This window comes from Alexandromys fortis, unplaced genomic scaffold, assembly GCF_014885135.2.
Source record: "Alexandromys fortis isolate MF-2015 unplaced genomic scaffold, M_Fortis_MF-2015_v1.1 scaffold_5, whole genome shotgun sequence".
Taxonomy (NCBI): domain Eukaryota; kingdom Metazoa; phylum Chordata; class Mammalia; order Rodentia; family Cricetidae; genus Alexandromys; species Alexandromys fortis.
In genome coordinates, this window is record NW_026067924.1 from 22,807,654 (window position 1) to 22,832,705 (window position 25,052).

General features: G+C 41.7%; 1 protein-coding gene across 4 annotated transcripts in view; it reads left to right on the top strand.

The window, feature by feature from the left end:
• Positions 1–409: 409 nt before the first annotated feature.
• Hecw1 (HECT, C2 and WW domain containing E3 ubiquitin protein ligase 1) overlaps positions 410–25,052 on the top strand; it is a 235,625-nt gene continuing 210,982 nt past the window's right edge. For 2 of the 4 annotated variants that reach the window (XM_050142743.1, XM_050142745.1), the window contains exon 1: positions 410–695. In XM_050142743.1, the coding sequence (XP_049998700.1) occupies positions 666–695 (30 nt within the window). In that variant the 5' untranslated portion in view covers positions 410–665. Of the gene's footprint in view, positions 696–15,056; positions 15,147–25,052 lie in introns of those variants that run through there. The other 2 variants (XM_050142744.1, XM_050142746.1) reach the window with 2 other exon arrangements.

Below are 25,052 nucleotides of genomic sequence, written 5' to 3' on the forward strand. Positions count from 1 at the left end.
ACTGGAGGATGCTCTGAAATAAATCTGTGAGCTGGACAAGAACGGTGTTTAAAATTGAGGTAAGAACACCTGTCACGGTGTACCTACCTAGGTTTGTACTGCACCGTTTCAGAGCACACCATTTGCATACGCACAAAGGGACTGATGAGCTGTGGCTGGTGCAGGGTAAGCTCCACGCGCGTGCTGGGTGTTGGAAGGATGGGGCCGGTGGTAACAAGAATCAATATATATTTACTACGGGGGCGAGGAGGAGGTGCGTGTAGCTCCAGGGCGGAGCAGAGCTACAGAGAACAAGCCTGGCTCCTGGTTGGTTCTGAAGTCTGGTTCCCACAGAGCAGCAGGCAGGAAGGGAGGGGATGCAGGAGGGAGACTAAAGCAATAAAGTGTGCTGCGTTGCCACGCACCGGGAGTCCTTGCTTGAGTCGCAACACCACACGCCTCTGACCCAGAAGGCCCCCCCCCCCCTCCTGGTTCGCACAGGTTTACCAGCCGCGAGCTGCTCCAGCTTTGGCGGAGGCTCTGACAGCTACCGGCTCTGGATTCCAGGCAGACAGAGCAAGCCGAAAGACGCTGATCGCCCAGGACTCGCAAACCAGGTCCCCAATGCTTGGCACCTATGCAAGCCACGTGCGACCACCAGTTCTAACCCGCGTGCTGACCGGAGCATGATCTGTGTCCAGTCGGAGGCTGCCAAGGTAAGCAGACACTACGCTCAAACCACCCGCTTCCCCTTCCCCCTTTCTCGGGCGGCTTTCTTACCCCCGTGAAGCCCCTGCAGCGCCCTCCCTCCTACAGCTAGGATCCACCCTTCTACCCACCCTCTCTTTACTCCCGCGAGGTTCAATTGTTGGCTTGGGGTGGGTCGCCGCCCAGGCTGGGATGGCATCCCAAAGCTTGGGTACAGCAGGCTGAGCGGGCCCTCGCGAGGGCCCCGGAGAGAAACAAAGAAGCCCCCAAACGGGTTCGCAGCGTCTCCTCCGCCCCTGGGCGCCCTCCCAGTGGCTAGGAGATGCCAGGGGAGGGGGCGGAGAGACCTACGTAATCCCCTTTCCCAGCCCACACCCACTCCTTATGAACCAACGCTTGGGATGGGCTTTTAGACAATTGTATCCCGTGGTCTCCGCTCGAACTCTCTTGTGCTTACTCAAGGGCTCCTGCAGCCGGTGGCCAGGTGCAGTCCCCTGGGTGGTGACTGGCTGGGAAGATGCGCGGTGTGGGTGTTCCCCAGGCGACTCCCTATCCCTGGCTGGCTGTGCCTCTCAGCTGGGCCTGCCACCTGAGTTTCAGCGAGAGCAGCTGGTCATTTCGCCCACCCTACTGCTACCTGCACATAGGCGGGAAGAGGGGCGGAGGTGGGGGTAGGCAGGGGCGCTGGGAAAACCGCATCCGGTCCTTTTTTTTTTTTTTTTGGCTGGAGATCCGACACATTCTCCATAGTTTACCAGGCCATGACAATGCAGCAAAATCCTAGAGCTCAAAGTAGCCCTCCATTCTCCCTCTCAGGGCTTTCTGACAGCCCCGAAGCCTCAATTTCCCAGCCTCTGAACTAATCTGGGGAACGTGGATGTGTGGTCTGTTCATCTTGTGCACAGAGGCTGGGCAGGGTAACTTCTCTGCCAAATTCAGCGCATGGGGGTGGGGGGAGAGCTGGCAGGGACACAGGCTGCAGAGATGCCCCAGCTTGCTGTGGTTCCGGGCACAGCTAGCCTCAGTCTGCATTGAGCTAACAGCAGATAGCATGCGGGGATTTTTCCTAGCTGCTGAAGCTATTTTTTGACGTTGGTGTAGTTTGGGGCTACTTCTTCTGGGATCTGCAGTGGTGCGAGTCTCCCTTGTTTTCCTTCTTTCTTTGAAAAGATAACTATGCTGTGTTCAGCAGAAGTGGATATAGGAAGAAGAGCATAGTTCAAAGATAAGGGGTGGCTTCTTTTTTTCCCCTGGAATTTAAAAAGGCCGTTTAGGAGGGTAGGTACCCTACCTGAAAAAAGCCACCTTTTAAAAGACCCCGGCGGTGTGGTGTTCCAAGGCTTCTCAAGCAGGTGGCCAGATCTGCATTTCTCCAAAGTGGGACTCCCTCCGGCTGTGGCTATCACGGTAATTCACTCTAGCTTGGGGATTCATTTTGAAAATGTGTTTTCCACTAAGAAGGGATTACAGTCTACATGCCTACCCTAATATGAATGTGTGTGAGTGTGTGTGTGTGTGTGTTTGTAGGTTGTGGCAGAATCCCCTGTTGCCCGAGTCCCCTGCTTGCTACCTCCTCTCGAATGTGTCACTGGTGAAATGAAGAACTATTTTAATTCCTAGACCAACAGGCAAGTTGAGGTCTGGAGTATTTCCTGTAATAAGCCACGTTCTGACAGACCCACACCAGGATCCCAGTCCAGTGCAGTCTCTTCTTGTGGGGGATGGGTTTTCATTAAGACAATTGCCTAAATTTATTCAGATTGTGACATTATTGACGTGGTTCAGGAGGCGACATCCTGAGCCGGAACAGCTTACCATGCGGAAGATCAGGCAGAAGGTCTGCAGCGGCTGTTATTTGTGGATATAGCATCATTCGGAGGCTCATCCCTTTCACACTTTGGCTTACAGAGGTGGGCCTATCGATGCTCTGCCGCCCATGGTTTAGATAGGACGATTAATGAAGGAATGCTTAAAGGGAAAATATAATCATTAGAAGAAACCTCTTAGTTTCATTTCGTAAGTGTAAAGTGAGTTTGTCCAGTTAACTCTATAGTTCCCTCTAGTTCCAGCACTCTTTGATAAGTGATCAAGGGGACAAGAAAGTTACCCAGTTAGGAAAGACAAATAGTTATAGCCCAAACAATGGGAGCAAACTTGTAGTGAGGAGCTGCTTATGGGTTTGTTACAAACCTTATTTTTACACCTTAAAAACTGAACTCCAGTGTCTGCACTTTTTCCATAAATTAAATTAACTAATGAGTTAAAACAGAGCCATTTTGGTCCACTAGAGAAAGAGGTTTCGCCGGGGAGTGGAGCTGGGGAACAGGGAAGAATGTTGAGTGTGTTGTGTAACACGCTCTCTCACTTTAAGATTTAATCATGCATTACAACCTCATGTTGGATAACTGAGAACTAACTTTCCAACCACTGATTTCTGTTGGCTTGTTTCTAATGAAAGAGTGTAGACACGTGCTTTGTCCTGCGCAGTAACTGGTAATAGCACCGGGTTTACTTTCTCTGGTGGGACTTGGTATTGTTCATAATACACGCCAACATTTGCTGCTGTTTCGATACAGGGCGAGGCCAAATGACAGTTCTAAACAGGCAAATGAAGTGTTTGCATTTGCGTCGGTCATCATGAAAACTTAGACACCGTAAGGCATTCAACCATTGACTTAATGACACAGAATACCACATTTGAGCACTAATTTCCTTAAGAGTTCCAATCAAAATAGCGTCCTGGAGGAACGGCACCTGCCAGGCATAGTTGACCGTTTGCCCATAGCCATTTCATCCACACAGCTGAGTTAGCACTGATCATGCTGCGGGTATCTGAGCTGTGAAGGTACCACAGCCTCCTGGCTTACATGTTCCTCTGAGCTTCTTCGGAACAAGGGCACTGTCAGCTCACCACTCATCTCTGCAGCACCTCGCGCTTTGCCTGGTCCGTGATCTGTAGTGAGGAACGTTTACTGAATGGATTTCAGGTCATGGAGATGCTCTGTAATGGTATAGGCAGGAGGTAGGTGGGTATTTTCTGCTTCATGAGTCAGTTGGAAGAATCGGAGAGGTTATGTAAGATGCTTAATGGAAATGGTAAGCAAGGACTCAAATCCAGGCCTTTCGGCAGATGCCTCCCAGGGAGGCTTTTCTGTCTCAAGAGAACAAGCAAAACTATGTGGAGAGGACATTAAAATGCTGTAGAGTTGAGTTATTTAACGCTTTTACTTGAATGATCCGTATTTGTCTGTTTTGACAAAAATTTGTCTGGCCACTGCTTTTGTTCTGTCTCAGCTTTGAAAGAAAACTGTTTGGCCCAAGTTCTCTGTCCTCTAACTTGTACGTAAGCAGAACCAGGAACAGCACGCTGCTGCTGCTTCCTCAAGTGTAGAGTCTACTTGAGTGCTCGCAAGGATGCCTGATGTGTCTAGGAAAAGACCTGACCCATATTTGTGCAAATCACATTTAACCACCATACACTGTATTTCTGAAATGACCTAGCAGTTAGAGGCAAACATATTTCCTGGGCCAGCTTCCTTAGAGCTTCTTACAGGCAGATTCTGGAATGGACAGGTGTGAAGTTTAGACACTGAGGCTTCCGTCTTCTTTCTACCAGGGCAGACCACCTTAAGAAGCCAAGAGACCCAGTCCTCTGTGCCCTTCCTGCACTGCATCTCTGAGTAGCTTCTTTCAAGTCACTTGTCCCCTCTGTGACGTACTTTCTTCGTTAAAAGTAGGAAGTTTAACCAGACAATGCTACAGGTCACTTTGAGACCATGACTCTGTTTGTTTATATTTGTTTTACTCCACTGAGCAACTTGGAGGGTGAAAAGCAATCGATAATCCAATTATCATTTCAAATGTATGTGTCTTATTTATGTGTACAGTAACTTAAGGACACTTGGGTGCAATGCAAATTTTCCAGTAATCTTATTGAGCTTTCTGTTAATCCTATTCTCTGTGGATACTTATAGTGATTCTTTTCTAATTTTAAAATTAAATGCATTGTGCTAGAGAAGGGAGATCCCTGGTGTTTGTTGTTCCTAGAGTGCGGCGCTGAAAAGATGTGCAGTTTGGGAATGTTTAGAATTTCAGGATCTGACAGACAAGCCTCTGTTTTCGTCATCATCAAGGGTGATTTCTGATGATCTGTGGTCAAGTGTTCCCCGAGATTCACCCGACACTTTCCCTTTTCGGTTTCTCTAATTTTCCCCATCTTGAAAACACGCATGAGGGTTAACAATACCACCCAGGAACGGGCTACACCAAGCGGTGAGTCAGAGTCCCATGACTTCCTACTTGCCTTGCCCACTTCTGTTCTATGAGGTTTACTTGTAAGCATTGCTTTTCCAGACTAGGCTGCTGTGCACACAGTGGAAAGACTTGGAGTCTTCAAGGATGGGGTAGCATTCCTGTGTTTCCACAGGCTTTCAACTCCACCTGATGGGTAAATTCCAGGCATGCGTGTCTTAAAGCCTCTTTTAGATATTTTAGAAAACAAAACAGCATATTGATGATTTTATAGATCCTGTTCCATAATGCACATCCATGGGGCTATTAGTAAGTGGCTATAGCATAGGCACTGGAGGGGAAAATGACAAGCGATCAGTGTAAGAGGATGATAAAGCCATGGTTATTGATGAAATGCTTTAATGACCTCTTGACTTCCAGGTCACTGAATTCCTATGGCAACAATATGTATTCAATCTGAGCATTGTAGGACCAGAAGCCATACTTTCCTTGATTTATCCACCTAAAGTTGGATGCACACGAAGGACAGAAAAATAAAAATACAGTGTGCAGATGGGCTCTGCTGGTGTTATCTATTCGCATGTGATATTTTTGGATGAATACAGTGGATGAAACTTAAGCCTGCAGGGAGGGGAGGGAGGGGTGAGCCAGAGGAGGACACCATCTGTGCCCATGATGATGAACACCATCGTGGAGGCTTCGTTTGGGGTCTCTTTTATGTATTTAGTGGAACAGATTTTTCATTTCACACTTTCTAGATATATTTGTATTGCACAGATGTCAGGGAAATATCATGTGTGTGAAAGGGGGGGAAAAAGGACCAAAATTTACTTCTATGACCAGGGATTATAATTCAATCAATTTGTCCTTAACACCTGTTTAAGTTGTAAGAATGTTAACTGTTTTTCTCTTTGGGGTTTAAGTCAGAGAAGTTTAAGAAACAGAAATCTTTGTCACATACTTTATTAAAAGGGATATAGATACAGATTAAGCAGTAAAAAAAAAAGATGGAGAAATGAAATAGAACACCATGCTTTGGGTAGATGAAACCAATCAGTTGCTGAACTCATCATCTTCCTTCCCAGAAGGCCTTGGGACATGACATCAGGATGTGGAGGGACACTAGAGCTGGATTGACAGAGTGCTTGCTTAGCATGATCCTAGCAGGAGGCCCTGGGTCCCAGCTCATCATTGCATAAGCCAGGAGCGGTGACACAAAAACCCACAATCTTAGTACTTGGAGGCTGCAGCAGACTCTCTTTTGAGCCACCGACCAGATCTCAGATCATGGCACAGAGACTTAATATTAGTTATGATGGCTTGGCCTTATCTTATGCTTGTTCCACTAGTTCTTATAACTTAATCTGTTTCTCTTCATCTGCGTTTTGCTCGGTGCTTTTTACCTTTCCTTCATTCTGCATGTCCTGCTTTTACTGCTTGTTCTGTGTCTAGCAGGCTGGCAGTTGACTGGTCCCAGGCATTCCCCTCTCTTTCTCCCTCATTCTCTCCTCTCTTCTTTTCTCTCTTCTCATCCGGGCCCACATATCCCTCTACTGCCTAGTTATTGGCCGTTCAGCAAGCAGACAAGCTGAAACAGCAACACTTCTTTACAGAATTAAACAAACACGGCATAACCGGGCACACACCTTTACAGAGTTAAAATAATAATTCAGAGCAGGAGGTGGGAGGCAGAACTGGAGGATTAAAAGTCAGCCTTGGCTCCATAGGGAGTCCCAGGCCAACCTGGGCTACATGAAAACCTATCTCAGAACCAAAAAGGAAAACACAGCACAAAGGCACCGCAGCATGCAATCAGCGGGTTACTATCCTCCACAGGACTTCCAATACGCTTTACTATACTCAGATTTCCTTTTACCCCGGTGAACAAGACCTTCTAGAAAGAAACTGAGTCCACAAAGGCTGGTTGACTGATCAGTACTTCAATGATGTGGAGAAGGTGGAATGTTTCAGGTCCAGAGCCTGTTTCAAGATTACCTTGGGAACTCTAGCCCACTAAAGCTAAATGCGTAAAGGGGTGCATGAGTCAAATAATCCCAAGGTGACTCCGAAAAGAGTATTCTAAAGTTTTTTTTCTTTATTAAAGGGGAAAACTCACAGAACAGCAATGGGTGTCCAACCTCAAGGTGTAGAGTGTGGGAAGAAGAGAAGGTAGAGCTGGGCAGGCCAATGGCTTTCACTGGGTACCCAAAAGTCATGCCCCAAACTGGTCCAGCCTCCAAAAGGCCATTGGCTGAAGGAGGTTCCCCATCAGCCCAATAATCAGCCATGCCTCGCCTGCCTCTGTGTTGTACCTGACATCCTGTGACTACTAGATAAAACCAGAGTTAATATCCAGTGACTAACAGATAAAAATCTTTTGGGATGTATTCACTTAACAAAGACCTGCTTTCCATCAATCAAAGGGCTAAGACTGTTGTTAGACAGCATCTGAGATCTACAGCTGAGGTTCTTCCACTTGGCTGTAACCTTCCTCTCTGATGTTTCCACCAATGGATTTGAAAAATGTCTTGATTTACGGCTTTCTTTGTCCTGTCACTATAAAAACTTGATGAAACTATTTCATGTTGGAAAAGAAATCGGGGGTAACCCAAATATGAGTTCCTTGACAATGGTCACTCACATTTGGCTCCAAATTAAACTCTTACTCTATGTGAGGTGAGAGCTGCGCTTTTGCCCGGACAGTTATTGTACCCAGTGTGGGACTCTGGGGTGATAATCCATCCACTTCACACAGTAGGTGTACCTGGGTAGAAGCAAGGCACTGACAATGACCAGTTCAGTCCAAGCCACTTGGAGTTATTTCCTCAGGTGCCTTGTTGGTGATTTCTCTCCAGAGCTTTCTCAAACCTCCCTTGGATTGATTGATGGTCCATTTGTTTATTCTGAGCTGGTTGTTTAAAGATCCTATTTGATAGATGCCTTTCTTATTTAGGTTTGCTTTCAAAGTGTAAGGTATCTTTTTTTGTTTGTTTGTTTACTTTAGAAGCATTTTGTTCTAGACATTTGGTATGCTTTTTTTGTTGTTTGTTTGTTTGCTTGCTTTCAAATCTCCAAAGGCATTCTGGAGTCTGACTGGCTTGTCAGCTTTGTTCCATTTTAAACCTATGGAGGTATTTTGGTTTCTGGTTTGTTTTGGTTTGATTTTCGTTGCTTTTGGTGTGATTTGCTACATTCTCCCTTTATCTCCCGAACTCTTCAAGTACCCAATTCTGCGCTTTTTTGGTGACTTCTTTTGCTGACTGCACACTTTGGCTTGGGGAATTGCTGAGAGCCTAATCATAAAGTAACAGAAGGTCAGAGGCACTTGGTTCCTCCAACCCAACAGAGCTGTCTGTGCAAGGCCTCACAGGGAACCCCAACATGCCTCCTGCTCCTGGATCAGAAGGAAACTTATTACTTGCCTGGAAACACATAAGTTTTCATAACCCTTGTCTTTGAGCACATTCATGATTTTATGAATGGGTATCCCCAAGAACCGGTGGATGGGGAGTGAATGGCAAGAGTGTCCATAGTCAAAGCAGCACCTAAGCCTGATCCCTAGTCAATACTTAGAGGCTTGCAAACTTTATATTCAGGAGAAAAGGGGGAAAGCAGATGGGGAGGGAGGGGAGCAGTGGCGAACAAGGTTTCCAGAAAGGAGGAAGTGTTTAGAGAGAAACTACCATCTGGTACCCCAGGCAGTTTTCTGTGTGACAGTTACAAACTTTCAACTCACAAGTTTTTGGAGAAATGGGGAGGTCTTTATGTTCTCTGCCTCTTTGCTTTCCTGCCTGTCTCCTCGGCGTTCTGTAAAGAGAGAGCGGAGACAGGGAAGCCCTGCTGCTGCTCCCCTCTAATGCGCTGAAGAAGAGGCTGACTGCTATAACTTTTAAGGTCAAAATAGATAAATGTAAACCTTTTTTCATTTTATGGGAGATTTTTTTTTAAAAGGCAGAACCTGGAAAGACGGCTCAGGGGCTAAGGGCCTTGGTGGATCTTCCACAGGACCCGAGTTTAGTTCCCAGCACCCACTTCGTGGCTCAGAAGCAGCTGTACCTCTAGTTTCAGGGGATTTGATGCCCTATTCTGGCCTCCGTGGGCACTGCATTTATGTGGAGGCATAAGTGCAAGCAAAGCACCTATACATGTAAAATAATAAAACAACTTAAAATGAATAAACTGTCCTCTTTCCAAACTAAGGTGCACCTAGATTGCATGTAATTGTGTCATGTGTGTCTGTGATAACGGTTATCATGTGTTGTCTACGTCAAAAGAAATTTTTTTAAAACTGTGATCATATCAGTTTCTTTTAACTCGTTTTAATTGTGTGCTGAAACATTATTTTGGGTGTGCCTAATTAAAATGCACATGTGTATATTTTAAAATGTGAGTATTTTGGTAGTGTATTAAAAGGCATGAGGAATATATGCCACTTCATAAAGTTGTGTACTAGGAACATCTTAAAACTTTATGAAATAATACCTTTGGGTCTATCAATTGTTTCATAAGTCCCAAAGTATTTACTGTTAATATAAAACAATACTCATTAGAGTCAGAAGATAAATATTTTATTAAGCTAGTAAACTTAAAGATACATACATAGATTTTGATAAGACTTTCTTTCAAAAAGAGGAAATATGCCAATAATTTACTTCACAATTGAGTAATCACCATAGGTAACATAAAAATCATATAGTTCCTTTTCCAAATTTTCTTAATATTAAAATGTTAAATGTAAAGTTTTTATTAAAGTTAGACTACATATGAAATAATGGAAATGTATGTTTACTAAAGATCTTTGTATTACATTACCTTTTCACAATGAGGATTACAGAAGATAAAAATAATTCCTCAAAATAATAACATTAAAAAAATCTTGGTTTCTAAAAGTATATATTTATGATTGATTATATATGTATGCACTGTATACATGTATTTGTTTTATATCCTTAACTTGGTACCAGATTTACTTGTATGTATGTAAGCGCTCATAGAAACTAAAATTTTCTTTGTCTCCTTATAAAATTAAAATTTCAAGGAAAATAGTCCAACTCCAACTGCCCCAATAAACTAAGGGTGACCACCTGTCCAGTATTCCAATTATTGGAGTACAATTCTGCTTCTTGTCCCAATTCTGATGCTATAACATGGTTTGTATTACTTGAGAATTTAAATTAACTTAAGGAGATAATTATTCCTGCTCCACAGTGCAATTTTTCTATCGGATAATTGCCCTCCTTTGAAACAATAAACTCTTTGTTCCAATGACTAAGTGGTTGTTTTATCTCTGTATTTTTAAATGTGCTTTGTATGTGTGTGTGTGCATATATATATATATGCATTTAAAAGATATTTTATCACTATTGAGTCTTTGAAAACAAACAAATGAATGAAAAAACTTTTCAGGGTTTGTTTCTTAGCCAAACCTATGTAAGATACATCTCTAAATATTTTTCCCAATGATCATTTTTTAAAAAACCTGCTTCAAGGCTTACAAGGTAATTTTTAAATTACAGTTAATCTTAAAATCTTACATCATAATATTATAATTGGCACAATTATCCAACCCTGTATTTTTATTTTAAAAATAAAGATAGAATAGTTTAGGTACGATACTTGTTAAATGATTTATATTCTTATTACAAAGGTAAACAGGTGACTCAGAAAGAGTAAGGTAAAAATAATGTCAAACATTTCATCCTACTTTAGATACCTCAATTTAAAACTTAGTTTTTAAATTGACAAATCTTCCAAAATAAACTCCATATTGAGGTACCTATATTTTTTAGATTCAATTTCTTATAACCGAAAAAACAAACTTTTTCCTATTAAAAGCACATATGCTATATTATATTTCTATTAAAATATATACACATACGTACACATATATAAACTAAGCACAACCATTTTTATTACTATGAAGAGACAACTAATACAGCATGGTAAATGGCTTTATAGCACACTTATATGTAACAAACAAAGTAACTTTAGCTTGGTTTAGCCTTCCCAGAGATATCCAAAGATTTGTTAGAATCTTCTTATCCAAATTATACAAAAGACCTAAGTCCCTACTAACAATAATAGTCAAGACAGCTAATACCTTCAGCACTGTTTCTTGATTAAATTGGTCCCTAAGGTGTCCTATTGTACGTTTAAATGGGACTCATACAATTAACATCTGTATATTTCTAATCAAAGGAAATGGACAATATTACAATGACTCCTTCTGGGTTCCACCTCAATTTCCAACCATTCAAATAAAAAATAAGATTCGGTTATGCCCACAAGGATTTAGATTCTGATTTTTAACCAGTCTAATTTTTTGCTTTTATCACTGTTATTACAATTTGGTTCATTAAAAAGACAATCCTGTCTCTTCATCTTGGTGCAAAAAAAGACAATCCTGTTAAAAAAAAAAAGAGTTTTAAAAAATACTATATGTTATCTAATTTGTTCTATAATGTGACTTTCCACTTACCATTACAAAATAAGTCTGGTATAATACAAATATAATAAAACAGATCAAGTCAGTATCCATAGGTAAGAGTTGTGATAATTTAAGTATTAATGATACTACAAATCTTCCCCAGATTTATAGCTAGACACTTCACATCAGATTGTAACTATAAAATCCAAATAGACAAAAGAAAAACTAAGTTTAAAAGTTAATTGATTTATTTAAAAATTCTAAATATAAATAAGATTGTTCATATGGCACAAATAATTGTAACTACAGGGGAAAATGTATAGTCAATCTAGTTTTTTATTAAAATATGTAAATTTTGGTTTTTTAAAATGCATGTTTCTTTCATCTGTTACCTTCAGAGTAAACAGTGTTCTTGATTATTTTAAGTATAATAATTCTATTGTATGTCACATATAAATGTTATACTAGATAGAACAGATGAGAAAAAAAGCAAGTAAGACCTGGATCATTATGCTGATGGTTTTGATATAATCCAGAAGCTTTTTCCTTAGTGACTTTACCAGTTAGCTTCTCCTGGAGACTGCTGTCTTCCCTACTACTAAGCCTCGTCTATATCAGAGTCTAGAAATGTGTCTTCCTAATTACATTGGACATCATCTTAAACTATTTGAAAACACTATGTGTCCATTCATTCCCCCCAACACATACACACAGACACACACACAAACACACACACACACACAGAGAGACAGAGCACAGGATGTGGTTGGTTCTGGAACTGGGGATGAGAACCATCAGGGCAAAGCTATGCCTACAAATGCCTGTTTAAGCTGTGTTGCAAAGGCTGATTAACCTATAGGACTTCAGAGGCTTGGAGAGGTTCAAATGTTCATGGCCCAGTGCTTCATCCAGTTTATACAGAGCTTTCTTTAGTTCTCTGTATAGCTATTCTTTGTTCACCTCTGTATTGAAGGGAGAAATGGGAAAAACACAGAGTCAATACAGAAGACATTTGTTTATTTTCGATTACTGTGATAAAACACCATGACCAAGGTAAGGTAACTAATAAAAGAAAGAATTCAAATGGATTTATAGTCCCAGAGAGTTAGAACCCGTGATGGCAGAGTGAAGACATGGCAGCATTGGCTGGAGCAGCAGCTTTGTTCACGGCTCAGTCCATAAACAAAAAAGCAGAAAGCACACTGGGAAGCACATGAGTCGTTTGAAACCTCAAAGCCCACTCCCAGTGACATACCTCCTCCAACAAGGCCACACCTCTTAGCCCTTCCCAAACAGTTCCACCAACTGGGGATCAAGTATTCAAATGGATGAGTCATGGAGCTCATTCTCATTCAAAACACCACACTAGATAAATACCCAAAGACTGAATGGCTGCTACAGACAGCTCACCCTCTCCACTCATCAATATCACGGCCCTCTAGTTCCAGCAAAGGCCACAGGAATCTAGAACTAAAGAAATAGCTCTGGCCACCTGGACAACATCAGTTTGGTTTTACTGTCAAAAGTAAAAGCTAAAAAAAAATGAAGTATCACCACTAACAGTCAAACAAGAGTTCAAATATAAGGATTCAGAAAAATGCAGTTTTAAAATAGTCTACCAGTAAATAGTCCTTTTAAATCTTATAAATTATACTTAATTGTGTATCTTGAATAAAATATCGTAAGTACAAAGCCAGACTTTTAAAAAATGAAGTGAAAATAAACTCAGAGATATAAGACAAAAAGCTTAGAACACAAAGCAAAAATGGATAACAAGACAATTGTTGCATACAAATACTTTATATCTTTGTTATCTAAGAAGGCTTTTGAGGTACCATGAAAAATCTCAGTGTTTGCTTAGACAAGACAGTTAATTCTTTTTCTTTCACTTCTAAGACAGATCTGGGCCAATATGGCAACCTTCAGAATCCAGACTACATATGTTAGCCCTTCGTCCATCATCTTTAGTGTTTGACTCTCTTCCTCAGATTACAAATGGCTCCTAACATTCTAGTCTTCACAGTAAGATTCTATATCTAATATGGCGGAAGAGTAAAGAGCTACCACAGCTTGCCAGATGAGTCAGCTCCCTTACAGAGCTCCTTCAGAAGCACCACCTACTGATTCCCAAATATATCTCTTAAGATTTAGTCTGTCATATGACTATATCTACTTGACAGGAAGACTGGGAAACAATACTTTTAAGATGAAAATATTTCTAAGTTCCAGCAGGGTTTTTAATTAGGGGAAGTAGGGAAAGAAAGGGAAAGATGTGCAATAAAATTCCTGGCAAATACAATAAAGGTACAGAACTGTCACACTTAGCATGTTAGGGAGGTGTTTTCCTGTGGTGAAAACAGAATTCAAAGGGGTATTCACATCCAGATAAGGGGAATAACAGCAACAAAAATCTAGATAGCTCAGTATAGTATTCAAACTCTTTAAAAAATATCTTAAAATTATTCAAGTAACAAGAAACAGATAATGTAAATTTAGGCTGTCCTCAGGCTAATCCATGGTCAGCAAAGGAAAACTAATGAATATGCAATCTTGGCCACAAAATAACAATTGCAGTCAAAATATTATTTGTGAAAAAGAAAAATATCCCTTACCTGTTAAATAATCACTGTTTAAAGTCTTTGTAGAAATAGACCCTTTCCCAGGTCTTTGTGTATTTGTGTAGTATTTGTCTAAAGATACATGTACATATGCCTACATATGATTCTTATTTTGATTTGTGATCCAGGAATCCCTTGGTCAAATTTATCTTTTGAAACAGTAATAACATTTATTATATACATCAAAAAAGTATAAGATATATATATAGTAATATTCTTTAGAAGTGGATTATAAGATGTACAGATTCAGAGATTATTTCATAGGTTTGTGACTTCCTATCACACCATGGGTTAAAGAGTTAAATGTGGACAGTCACATTTACGCTGGGGACGATAGTCCAATGACCCTTCTTACTCCCTCCTATGAAGGAACACCTACATTCAACAAGTCCAGCTGCCATAATCTTTTACAGCCCACCACAGCTAGACTTATATAGATGGAAGTGTTTGTCCCAAAAGACAGTACTGTGAAATACCATATTAATAAGAGAAAGCAGAATCCAATCTTCATACATAGGATATTGCAATTAATTAAGACCTGTGTGCATAGCACGAACTGTAAGACTTTGTAAATTTCCAGGTAACCTTGCAGAAAAGACAAGACAATCTTTATATTGTATATGAAACCATCTACGATACCCATGATTTGGCATTGGATGAGCACATGTAGCTGATGCAAAACATCAGGTAGCAAGTAAAACACTTAGAACTGCCCCTAGAAATCATCCAAGGAAGCCCTGCCAGAAGTTTTATTTTGGAGTAACTGGTTGGTGGAATTCTAGAAAGAAAGTCCTTTCTGTTCGCTCTATGGTTAGACATGTCATTAGCTGCTTTTCCTACAAATTTCTCTATACCATGAGATAGATAATAGTAACCTATGCTGGAAATAGTTTACCTATTAGCTTTCCTTAAAATACAGCACTTTTATTCCTGGGCTATTATGTTCTCCTTTTCCTTGTCACGGAGTCAGGGGCAGTCTGACCCAGGACAGTGACATCAACATGCCTCAGTCTGAAGTGGGAGGGGCAAATTCCATCTCCAGAGCCAGCTTCTCAGTGAGCACAAACAGCACAGGACAGTTCCACACTGACCTGTGCATAGCAGCTGCTCTGCTTCTGCCACCATCGCTTTTGCTCCCGCAGCTCCCATTCGATCCCTAGCAGGTAAGATTTCACTGTGGCACACTTGAGCTAAGGGAAAACCATCAGTGATCATGTAGACCAGGACTGTGTTCTTGTTCTTAGCAAGATTTAGAGGTTCTCTCAGGAGGGGCAAGATCCCTGATCTCAAGTGGACCTTTTATACCAAAGGAAGTAGATCTATGGGCCAAGAGTTTGAAGCATAGTGTGGGTTAGCTTCAGTTATCAAGGAAGAGAAAGAGGGCAGTGGTGAGTAGACTGTGGAGACAGGAGTGAGAGGGAAGGGAAGCTATGTGTAGAGAGGCAGAAGAAAGTTTGGTAGGGTGGGGTGGGGTAATCTGTCTGACCCAAATCTGAGAGAGATTTCCAAGGAATAGGGTTTAGAAATTCAAGGTAATAAAACCTGATATACTGAAACAGAGGAATAAAGGGAGGAAGATGAGCAGAGATAAAAAGGAGACCTGAAGGTAGGGAACCTCGGAAGCCTACCTATGCTGTTTCCTTGGAGGAATTTGGTTATACTCCCACAGACAACAGGTTCAAACATGCCAAGCCAGCCAGCAGTTCTGGTTGTTGTGTGTATATCGGGTGCATGTCAAGGTTCAGATGAGGCCCAGTTGTTCCTTAGAAATAGAGGAGCTGTTTCTATCCTGTAGGTTTGAACAGGCCAGGCCTAGTTTCCTGCTTGGTGCTTCCTCCTGTTTGGAAATATCACCAGAATGAAGTTCCCACAGACCTCTTTTGAAGGAACTATCAGGAAGATTGAAAAACCTCAGGGTCTGAAATGAAATCTAAGTCTCCAGGCACTGCTGGGTATCCACTGGGCTCTTGCCTGCTTGCGTGCTCAAAGAAAGGCAAGCATTTTGTGTGTCTCCCAGAACTGCAAAGGCAACCCTCTCAAGTGTGGGGAATTGAGTTAGAAGGTAAGAAAAAGAGGGTTTTTTTTTATTCTGCCAACAAAGAGTTGAGACAAAACTTGTTGCTCCACTTACATGGTCTTAAGCCTGCTAGAAACGATGGCCTCTGATAAGATTAGGTCTCTATGTCCCAATCGACTGCCATAAAGCCATAGTAAACCTGGAGGGTGAAGTGGCTCTTGGATGGTTAAGGAAAGATGAGAAACAGTATATGGAGAAAAAAGCGTCTGGTGAAGGAAAGGTTTCCCTTTGGGCTGAACCTAAAAGGAAGCTCTGCCCAGGTTTCAGCACCAAATATAAAGAAAAACAGAACAATAGAATCAGCTGGCCCTCAAAATGGTGGAAGCAGACGTTCATCAGTCTGAGAGGCTGGCACCCCCAAACCTTGCTACATGGTATCCCAGGTACAGGAGAACATGGAGTGTGAGGTCTGAGAACAGACTCTGTAGTCTGGCGTATGGCTGGGGAGGGCATGGCTTCTCCAGACCTAGAAACTCTCTTTCTGGGCAAATGCTTTTTGAAAATGCAGGGTGGGAGATGAGCCAGCTTGCTTGTTTCTGCCTCCTCTGGGCTCCTCCACAGCATGTGATGGCAACTGGCTGCTTCCCAGAATTCCATGGGCGGCAGGTTTCCTGAAGCCTTAAGCATGCTTTTATGACCTTAGTGTTATGGTGGGGGATTTCCTTTTCTTGCCTCTTAAGTACCATCCATACATCAGTCCTGTAAGAACATACAATAAATACATTTTGTTTCTCTTTAGCTAAAGAGTGAAAATAAGGAACCTCCATCTTTGAGAGGTAATGCAAGAATGTGTTGTTTTTTGTGTAGTTGGAATCATTGCTGTTCATATTGACATTAACCTGGGGGTACAGAGACTATTGGAAAGCAGGGTGAAGATATTTCCTTCTTGCCAGATTGCTGAATGGTGTAACCAGTGGTGATGAGTAAATATTTCTTTATTGGAACATTAGTTTTGTGTATGTTTTGTTCATGTCTGCTGCCACATTCACGGTAAATTACTCATGAAGCACCCAGGTGGTTTCCTTCTGAGAGGCAGTAGTTGAGGGTTCTCTGGGGAAAGTTCATTTATCGTGTTCATCAGTATCTCTTGTCCTGATGCCACCAATACAAAATACCAAGTTTCCCAACTATGTGCATACTTGCTTGCATGGTCTATTAATCACCATGAAAGAAACAGGAGCATCTTACTCTATGTCTGGAACTACACTGAACCGTGAAGATTGTGGCCTCTGACTTGGCAAAGGGCTTTCTTTGCTAAGAAACCACCCAAAGGCGTAAGCAACATTTTTAGGACCATATTTTCTTTAAAATTGCTTTAGAAATGAAAATGGACTTTATTTGGGAGGGGAACATGTAAGAGTGAAAGCAGAGGAAAGATTTCCAAGGCTCGACAAGGTGGTTTGAACAAACTGAGATGGGATTCTTTTCTGCAGGACTTCACAGGCCCTTTGGCATCCATCCTTATGTAGTAAAGCCTCTCTGTAAGGTTACTACACAACTGTGCAGAGGTCTGTCCACAGCAAAGGGGTATCATGTGAACACTGCCTCCAGCAGGAAGGCAGCATTGGTGAATGCCTAGGAATCGAACAGATGTCCTGATAACCTAACACAAGGGGAAGAGCCATAACTAAGTAAGAAAGATGGAGAATTTCCAAGATGGTGGCTTCTCCTCATCCCCCTAACCTGAGACAAAAGCCTGGAAGTTTAAAACAGAGTCCTTACGGGCTTTTCTCCTGCCAGTGGTGGACCCTCCTGATGTCCTGGCTCAACAAGCTCAAGACAAGATCAGGACATGTTTACCCCACAGCTGTGGACCAATCAGTCATCCTGACTGTTTTCAAACTAGCCACCCCTAAATTGGGGGAAGAAAAAACCCTCAGAGTCACTTTAAAAATGAAACAAAACAAAATAAAAAACCAAACAAACAAACAAAAAAAAACAAACAACAGTCTTTAAGCAGAGGCCTTCAGGTTCTCTGTGTTTGGTAGTGTGTGTGTGTTTCCTCCCCCTTATAAAAGCCTTTCTTTCCAGCTGATTCTGTCTGCTGCTGTCTGAGATTTCCCTGCTGCAGCTGCACTGATACCTGTTGCATCCGATTTGCCTTTTAATTCTTTAACTGGCAGAGAGAATGAATCTAATTAGGACCCCTAGACATTAACAATGGGATCACAGAGGGGCTACCGCAGCGTTTTCAAAGCTTCTGGCACGAAGTTACTTTTCTTGAAAGCGGCTGTGAAGTGTGTTGTCTGATGAGGAGTACCAGGGCAAACCTCCATCTAATCTGTCGGAAATCGTGTAATCAGGGCAAAATTGGAGTTTGACCGAGTTTAGCTACTAAAATGCTACCAGTTTGTCTCACAAGTTCTCAGAGACCCTTTCCAGAGCCCGAGGGAGCCTTTTGAGCTGCTGAGGCCAGTGTAGCCATCTATTTCCTGGCTAGAGACTACTGCTTTTGTGATTTACTGATGTCACACTTTCTTTTGTAATACTGAGTATTCCAGAATTACTTTAATAAGGTGTTTGCACATCATCTAGGTTTTTAAGTGAGTTTCGTTTTGTTTCTTCTGGTTTATTATATCTTTTATTTGCTCATAATGATTTCCTTTTTATACCGTCCTTTATTCCCCTTTGCTTGCCTCTGTCTTTCCATTCCTTTGATTTTCTTTCTTAAACCAAATTTGGTTGCATTGTATCTTACTAGTGGTAATTCATGATTAACTTTGCAGTTCCGTCCATGGAAGGCAGAGACAGCATGATACCCAAGGAAGTAGTCTTGGGGAAGATCACAAGTCTGACTATTGTTTTTACCTGGCCCTGCCTGGTCTCCGGCAGGCCGCTCAGTTTCTCTCCAAGCCTCCAGCATGGAGTTGGTGATGAACCATTCTAAGTCTTAGTGAAGACACACACATAACGATTCCAGGGCAGGGCTTAGGTGAGAGCTGTCTGATAAGGTCATTTGTAATGTCAATACTCTGGCAGCTTAAGGGTTCCCTGTAGTCTCACTTCCTAGGAGACTAATTCTATTAGATGAGACCCCCAGCCTTGGTACTTCTCTCTCCTTTGGTTACTCTCAACCTGAGGCTTTTGAAGAAGCACCGATTCCATCCATCATTTGTATTGGGATGGAGAAAGGTGACTGATTGCACTGAGAGATGGCACTTTTCACTACTCACTGATGATTGACAGCTCGTCCCCTCTGGCTGTACCATCTTTTGCCTGAATCCACTGAATGTCACTATTCTTCTAAGGACCAGGAAGCACCAGCCACATGGTCCTGAAATCTCACAGAAGTCACCTGTCCAGAAGGTGACACACGTGGCAAGGCTAGTTGGCTCCTGGATGAGAGGCCCTGCCCTTGGGCTATGTCTGTCCTCGGGAGCTGGTGGTGTTTCTACTCTGCCTTTCCTGAAGAAGCAAGACATTTCATTTGGGTTCTGGTGTCATATTTACTGAGAGATTTTGATTGTAGAAAACTGATATTTCAGTTTGGACGAAACCAAGAAACTAAAAATCATTCATAGCAGCCGGGTGTTCCCAGCATTGGGTTTACACAAGCCCCAGAGTGGCCACATCCAGAGTCACTACATAACACAGCAGGAGTTTGCCTTCTGGTTCTTAGCCTCTGTCAGTGTGGATGCAGTGGAGCTCGGTGTTTTCTCCTTCCTAAGAAAGCTGAATATTATGATAGACCGGACTCTGTATGCACTCATTTCCCCCTGTATTCCATATTTTCTACAGTGACAAAAAATTCTCTGAGCAAATGAAAACTCAGCTTAACTGCTGTTGGGGTCTGACTGAAAAAAAAACTGCTTTTGTTTCTTCACTGGATACCTTGCTCCAATATCATTTGAGGGGTGCTAATTAATATACACACTCCGGGATGGAGTCTTGGATTCTATTCCCTGGTATCAGGACAATAATGATGTAGATAGTGCCTGAACTCTGAATTTTCAAACAAGTTGTATTTGTATGCTCCCGTGTTGGCTTTGTCACCTAAATTAAGAATTCTTTTTTTTTTTTTTTTTATTTTTATTTTTGTTTCTGTTTTTGTTTTTCAAGACAGGGTTTCTCTATAGTTTTGGAACCTGTCCTGGAACTAGCTCTTGTAGACCAGGCTGGCCTCAAACTCCCAGAGATCCGCCTGCCTCTGCCTCCCGAGTGCTGGGATTAAAGGCGTGCGCCACCACCGCCCGGCTTAAAGGCTTGTTCATACTCAGAAGCTGGTACATCGAATCTTAGCCGCAGGAGCCAACCGTACCACTTGTCAACCTTGTCCCCAGCTGGCAGCTGCTGCTCTGAAGCACACTCTGCCTTGCTCTGGTTCAGCTTGTTCACCATACAAAGGCCAGTAGTATTCCTTGTCTCAGCTCCAGGCGACTCAGGGCGACTCTCCATTCTTTCACATCGCTTGTCCACTGGTTTTGTTTTTCTGAGCATCCAGAGTCCTTTCTTGTTTTTATTTCACAACGGGACTTTGACAGTAGTTTCAGATACTCTACTGGGCTAACCCTTGGGGTCTTGGCTTCTGCTTGTTTGCTTTCTGTAACTCATACTCAGAAATCACAGCAGTCGTGGCTTGGCTTGCACTCTTGCTCACTCTGGGAAGCACAGCTTGGTTTATGAGACGGAGCAAATCCTGCAACCTAATGCCCACTCAGGTGATGGGTGCTCCGCCTGGGCTAGCAAGGCGACGCTCCAGTTTGGAGAACAGAAAGCTGTCTTTAGGCGATGGCTCTCATCCCCCAGTAGGTGTTACTGTAGGAATCCAGACCCATTATGCATGCACAGCTGCCGCCTCTATTATCTATGAAGTTTTACTAAAATCTCCCTGGCTCTAAATTGTTAAACTTGCCCAAAGCACATGGGCATTGCAAACACACCCATTGAGAATGCTAAATTGTTTATCTTATTTGATTATCAATTTGGAGTAAAGCAAGATCATGAGTTTTCACAGCTCGAAGTCTACAGTGATCTAGGTGGAGTTTGTTGCTTGTGTTTTTGTACTCGCAAACCCAGTGTTCACTAAGACCATGGTCGTTACTTCCCACTGAGGCCTCTTACCACTGTATGGTCTGCGATAATATTGCTATCTCTGGCAGGTTCCAGAATGCCATCTAGAGTCTAAGTACACTTAACGTTCATTTTCTTAGCTTCCTCCTGGACTATAGGAGCTTCTGTGGCTTTCTCAGTTTCTGATGATCTTGGTTTTGCAGAGTTCTGGTAAAGCATCAGTCGATGGTCTCTACATTGGATTTTCGTTTTTCTCTCAGTTTTACTGGAAATGCATGTTTTGATGAGGGATTTCACAGAGATTAAAACTGACATTGTGTTTTCTATATAGTGCATCCATTGTATAAAATGTATTTGCTTTATGTGTATAACTTATTGCTAAGGATACTGACCGTAGTCACTTATAATTACTGATATAGTTTCAGATAGGTTTTTTTCCCCACTGTGGCATTCTTCTTTCTGTGCAGCACTCTTTAGAAGGAGCATGCTATTCTGGAGATATCCTGACAAAGTGGGGAGTATATGTACCTCTTTGAAGGCATAAGTAACATGGAATTTTTCTCTTTTATTAATTTTTCATCTTTTATTTTTATAAAAATGGACTTGTGAGTACTTTATATTTTTGAGTTATAATTCTTAGCTTTGTTACTTAAATGCTTTAGCCATGGGTACTCTTTTGGTTGGCACCCCCATGTCTCTTTGATTCTCTGTGTGTATTTGTTTTCTAATGTTTTTATAGGTACTTCTTTATTTTTGCTACAGTGCAATCTAGGTTTCTCAAAATGACTCATTAAGACTTAGTTCCTGGCTTCTGGGATTAAAGGTATGGTTTCAAATACTAATTTTATGTAGGAAAATCTACCAATCTTTTACTATTTTCTTCTACTATCAAAATACCTTCCCAATTCTAAGGACAGAATGATGGATGGCTATATAAATTTATTAGTCTGCTAATGTTTCATTTTAATTATTTCTTTTTAAAAATTATTTCTTTTTATATGTATAAAGTATATTTTTTCAAAATAATTTACTATTTCTCTCAATAAGGTTCATTTTATACTTTAAATTCTTTTCTTTTAACTTGGTGTATATGTGTCTGTGCGGTATGTGTATGCACTTGTGTTCAGGTGCCCACAGAGGCCAGAGGCATTGGATCCCCGCTGTGTTCAAGTCACAGGTGGTTGTGACCCACCTAATGTGAATCCTGAGAACTGGATTTGGGTCCTCTACAAGCACAGTATGCACTTTTAACTGCAGAGCCATCTCTCCAGCCCCAAACTTTTAATGTAGTTTTTCCTCGCCTTTTAGCATTAAGATATTGATTGACCAGATTATTGGCTGTATGAACTCAATCTACTTGACTTTTTAATCCAGTTGAGCGAGTCATCAGTAAATCATGTTGGCATCCAAGATGATCAACTTAAAAGAGAAAAGGTTTTTTTTTCTCTCACAAGCATAGAGATCACAGTCCCTTGTTCATCGGACCCATTGTTTTGGGCCAGTCGGTCCAGACCCAAAACAATGTTCTTGCTCCATGTAGGAACAACTAGGAAGTAAAAATTTCACAATTTTTCGGAGGGTTTGCTCCCATGGCTTAAAACTTCCCACAACCTCTCTGTGGTATCGTTGGACACCATACCTTTATCCCATGGGCCTGCAGCTAATATTCTAGATCCAAACTGTACCAACCACTCTTCCTCTCTGTTGGCATTCTAAGCTTGCCCGTGCTGTGTAGAGTGTTTGCCAACATCCCTGGTTTCTGCCCATCAGTGCTACCACTCCACATTCCCTACACCCACATGGAGAAGTTTAAAATGTCACCATACATTTTATGTTCCTTGGTGAACAACACTGGTGATATTTGCAGTACCACGGGAGACATCTAAAAAACACACCCACATCTAAGGCTCAGGAAACACTGTGCAAGAGGGGACAGAAAGATCGTAAGAACCAGAAGACCAAGGAGTTCACTGTGAGACTGTGTCTCCTCATAATGTCACAAGCTACATCCATAACTCCTGATTGACACGACTGCCCAAATGTGAGCTGAGCAAGGATGACACCAATAGACATGCCAAAGTGGACTGGGGAGGGGGTGAGGCCTCAACCCTGTACAACCCTCTTCCAGGCAGCCGAGGAATGCTGAGAATGGAAAGAGTACACCAATTGGTTATATATATTCCATGAAAAAGGGGCCATCAACTTGAAAGAGAATAAAGGGGCCTATGGGAGGCTTTGAGGAAAGGAAAGGGAAGGGAGAAGTATTAAAATTATATTATAATCTAAAACATTAGATCACATGCGTTTATGTCAACATTAAAATATTTTGGAAATCAATTGTATTAGCATACACCTTAAATCTCAGGAGGCAGAAGCAGATGAATTTCTGTGATTTGAGGCTGGCGTGGTCTACATAAAGAGTTCCAGAATAGCCACGGCTGCTTAGGAAGACCTTGTCTAAAAACACCTTTTTTGATCCAAGGCAATTTGTGACGTTTTAAATTAGCAATAATGTAATGATTAAACCTCAACAGATTTTTTTTTTAAAAAAAAGCATAGAGTATGTAAGTCTATTTGAGCCTAGAAACAGTTACCAGAACACCTATTCCTACTTACAGAGAGCTCCTTATGTGCCGTCTAGTATGCAGAGTTCTCTTGCAAATGCCCTGTGGGAAAGAGTTGGGACAGAAACAGGACTGAACTGTGGGGCAAGGGAGCCACATAGATGGCCAGAATGGTGGCCATAGACCTCACAGCACTCTGCAGCCAAACCATCTCAACGTTTTTCCATTAGACTCAGAAGGCTGGGCCCATAATGCTGATCTTTGGATGTGATCCTCTTTGGAGGTGTTTGCACTTAAGAGAAGAGTTCTGGGCCATGTGCTGATCCTGTAGGACTAATCAGCACTCTCCATCAGTCCAGCTGTAGTGTTCCCTGGAAGAGGACCGCCCCACAGCCCAGTCTCCTCATGCGCCACTACTACCCCGGGTGCTTCCTACCTATGAACTCTTATTTTCATTGTGATCATTTGAATTAGTTTGTACTTCCTCCATTCCCATGATCTGTAGTGCTTAAATTGCGTTTTCAGATAAGCAGGGTTAATTATCTAAATTTAGGTCTGAGTCCAAAGCCAGTATACTATAGATTTCTCCAGGATGTCAATCAGGTGATGAAGAACTAAACTGGACTCAGAAAACTAGGGAATCCTGCCGCTCTGTTGCTGGTTTTGAATGTGACCTTATTTGTTCAAGTCTCTTAACAATGAGCATGGAATTGAAGGGACTTTTGAAATAAGAGTCCCTTGGGGATTTTGTTGGTAGGAAGGTTATGAACCTATCTATATTTATAACTTGCTCTCAGGTGTTTTAAATACCACTCCCATCTGAAACCTCATACTACTTCAACTTTGAAAACAGTGAGTCTTTAAAATGTCAGTTCTTTCCTGTAAAATATTTCCAACTAGCATGCATGTGTATACATAGGGACTTGAGGAAGTAGGAACTTTCCATTATAACACATTTTGAAATAATCCTTTTGGGTAACACTGGTAGGTGGACACTGAAATTGGAAGCTTGAAGTTTCTAAGGAAAGATAAAATATTTCTTGCTATCAAATATCCCCCTCTCTACTGTTGACTACAAAAGGATAAATAGCAGGGTTGGAACAAATAGCATCTTAATGAGTTGATCAAAGTCATTTGTATTAGCAACAAGACTCTATACACCTCCTGCTAATGTACTACAAAATACAGAGGACCTCTGCGATTCTCATTCAGAGCACGCTTCAGTCTGGTTTGGTGTGATATTATTAGACGAACCCAAATTGAGGAATAGTTTACGAAATGATTTTATTTGAAATTTCCAGTCGTGGAAGACAAAGAAAGACTGAGGAATTGCCACAGATTGAAGAACAAGGAGGCATAACAAATACCATGAAAGAGCCTGCAACAAAAATGTACATCAATAAAATGTGACAAAAGTC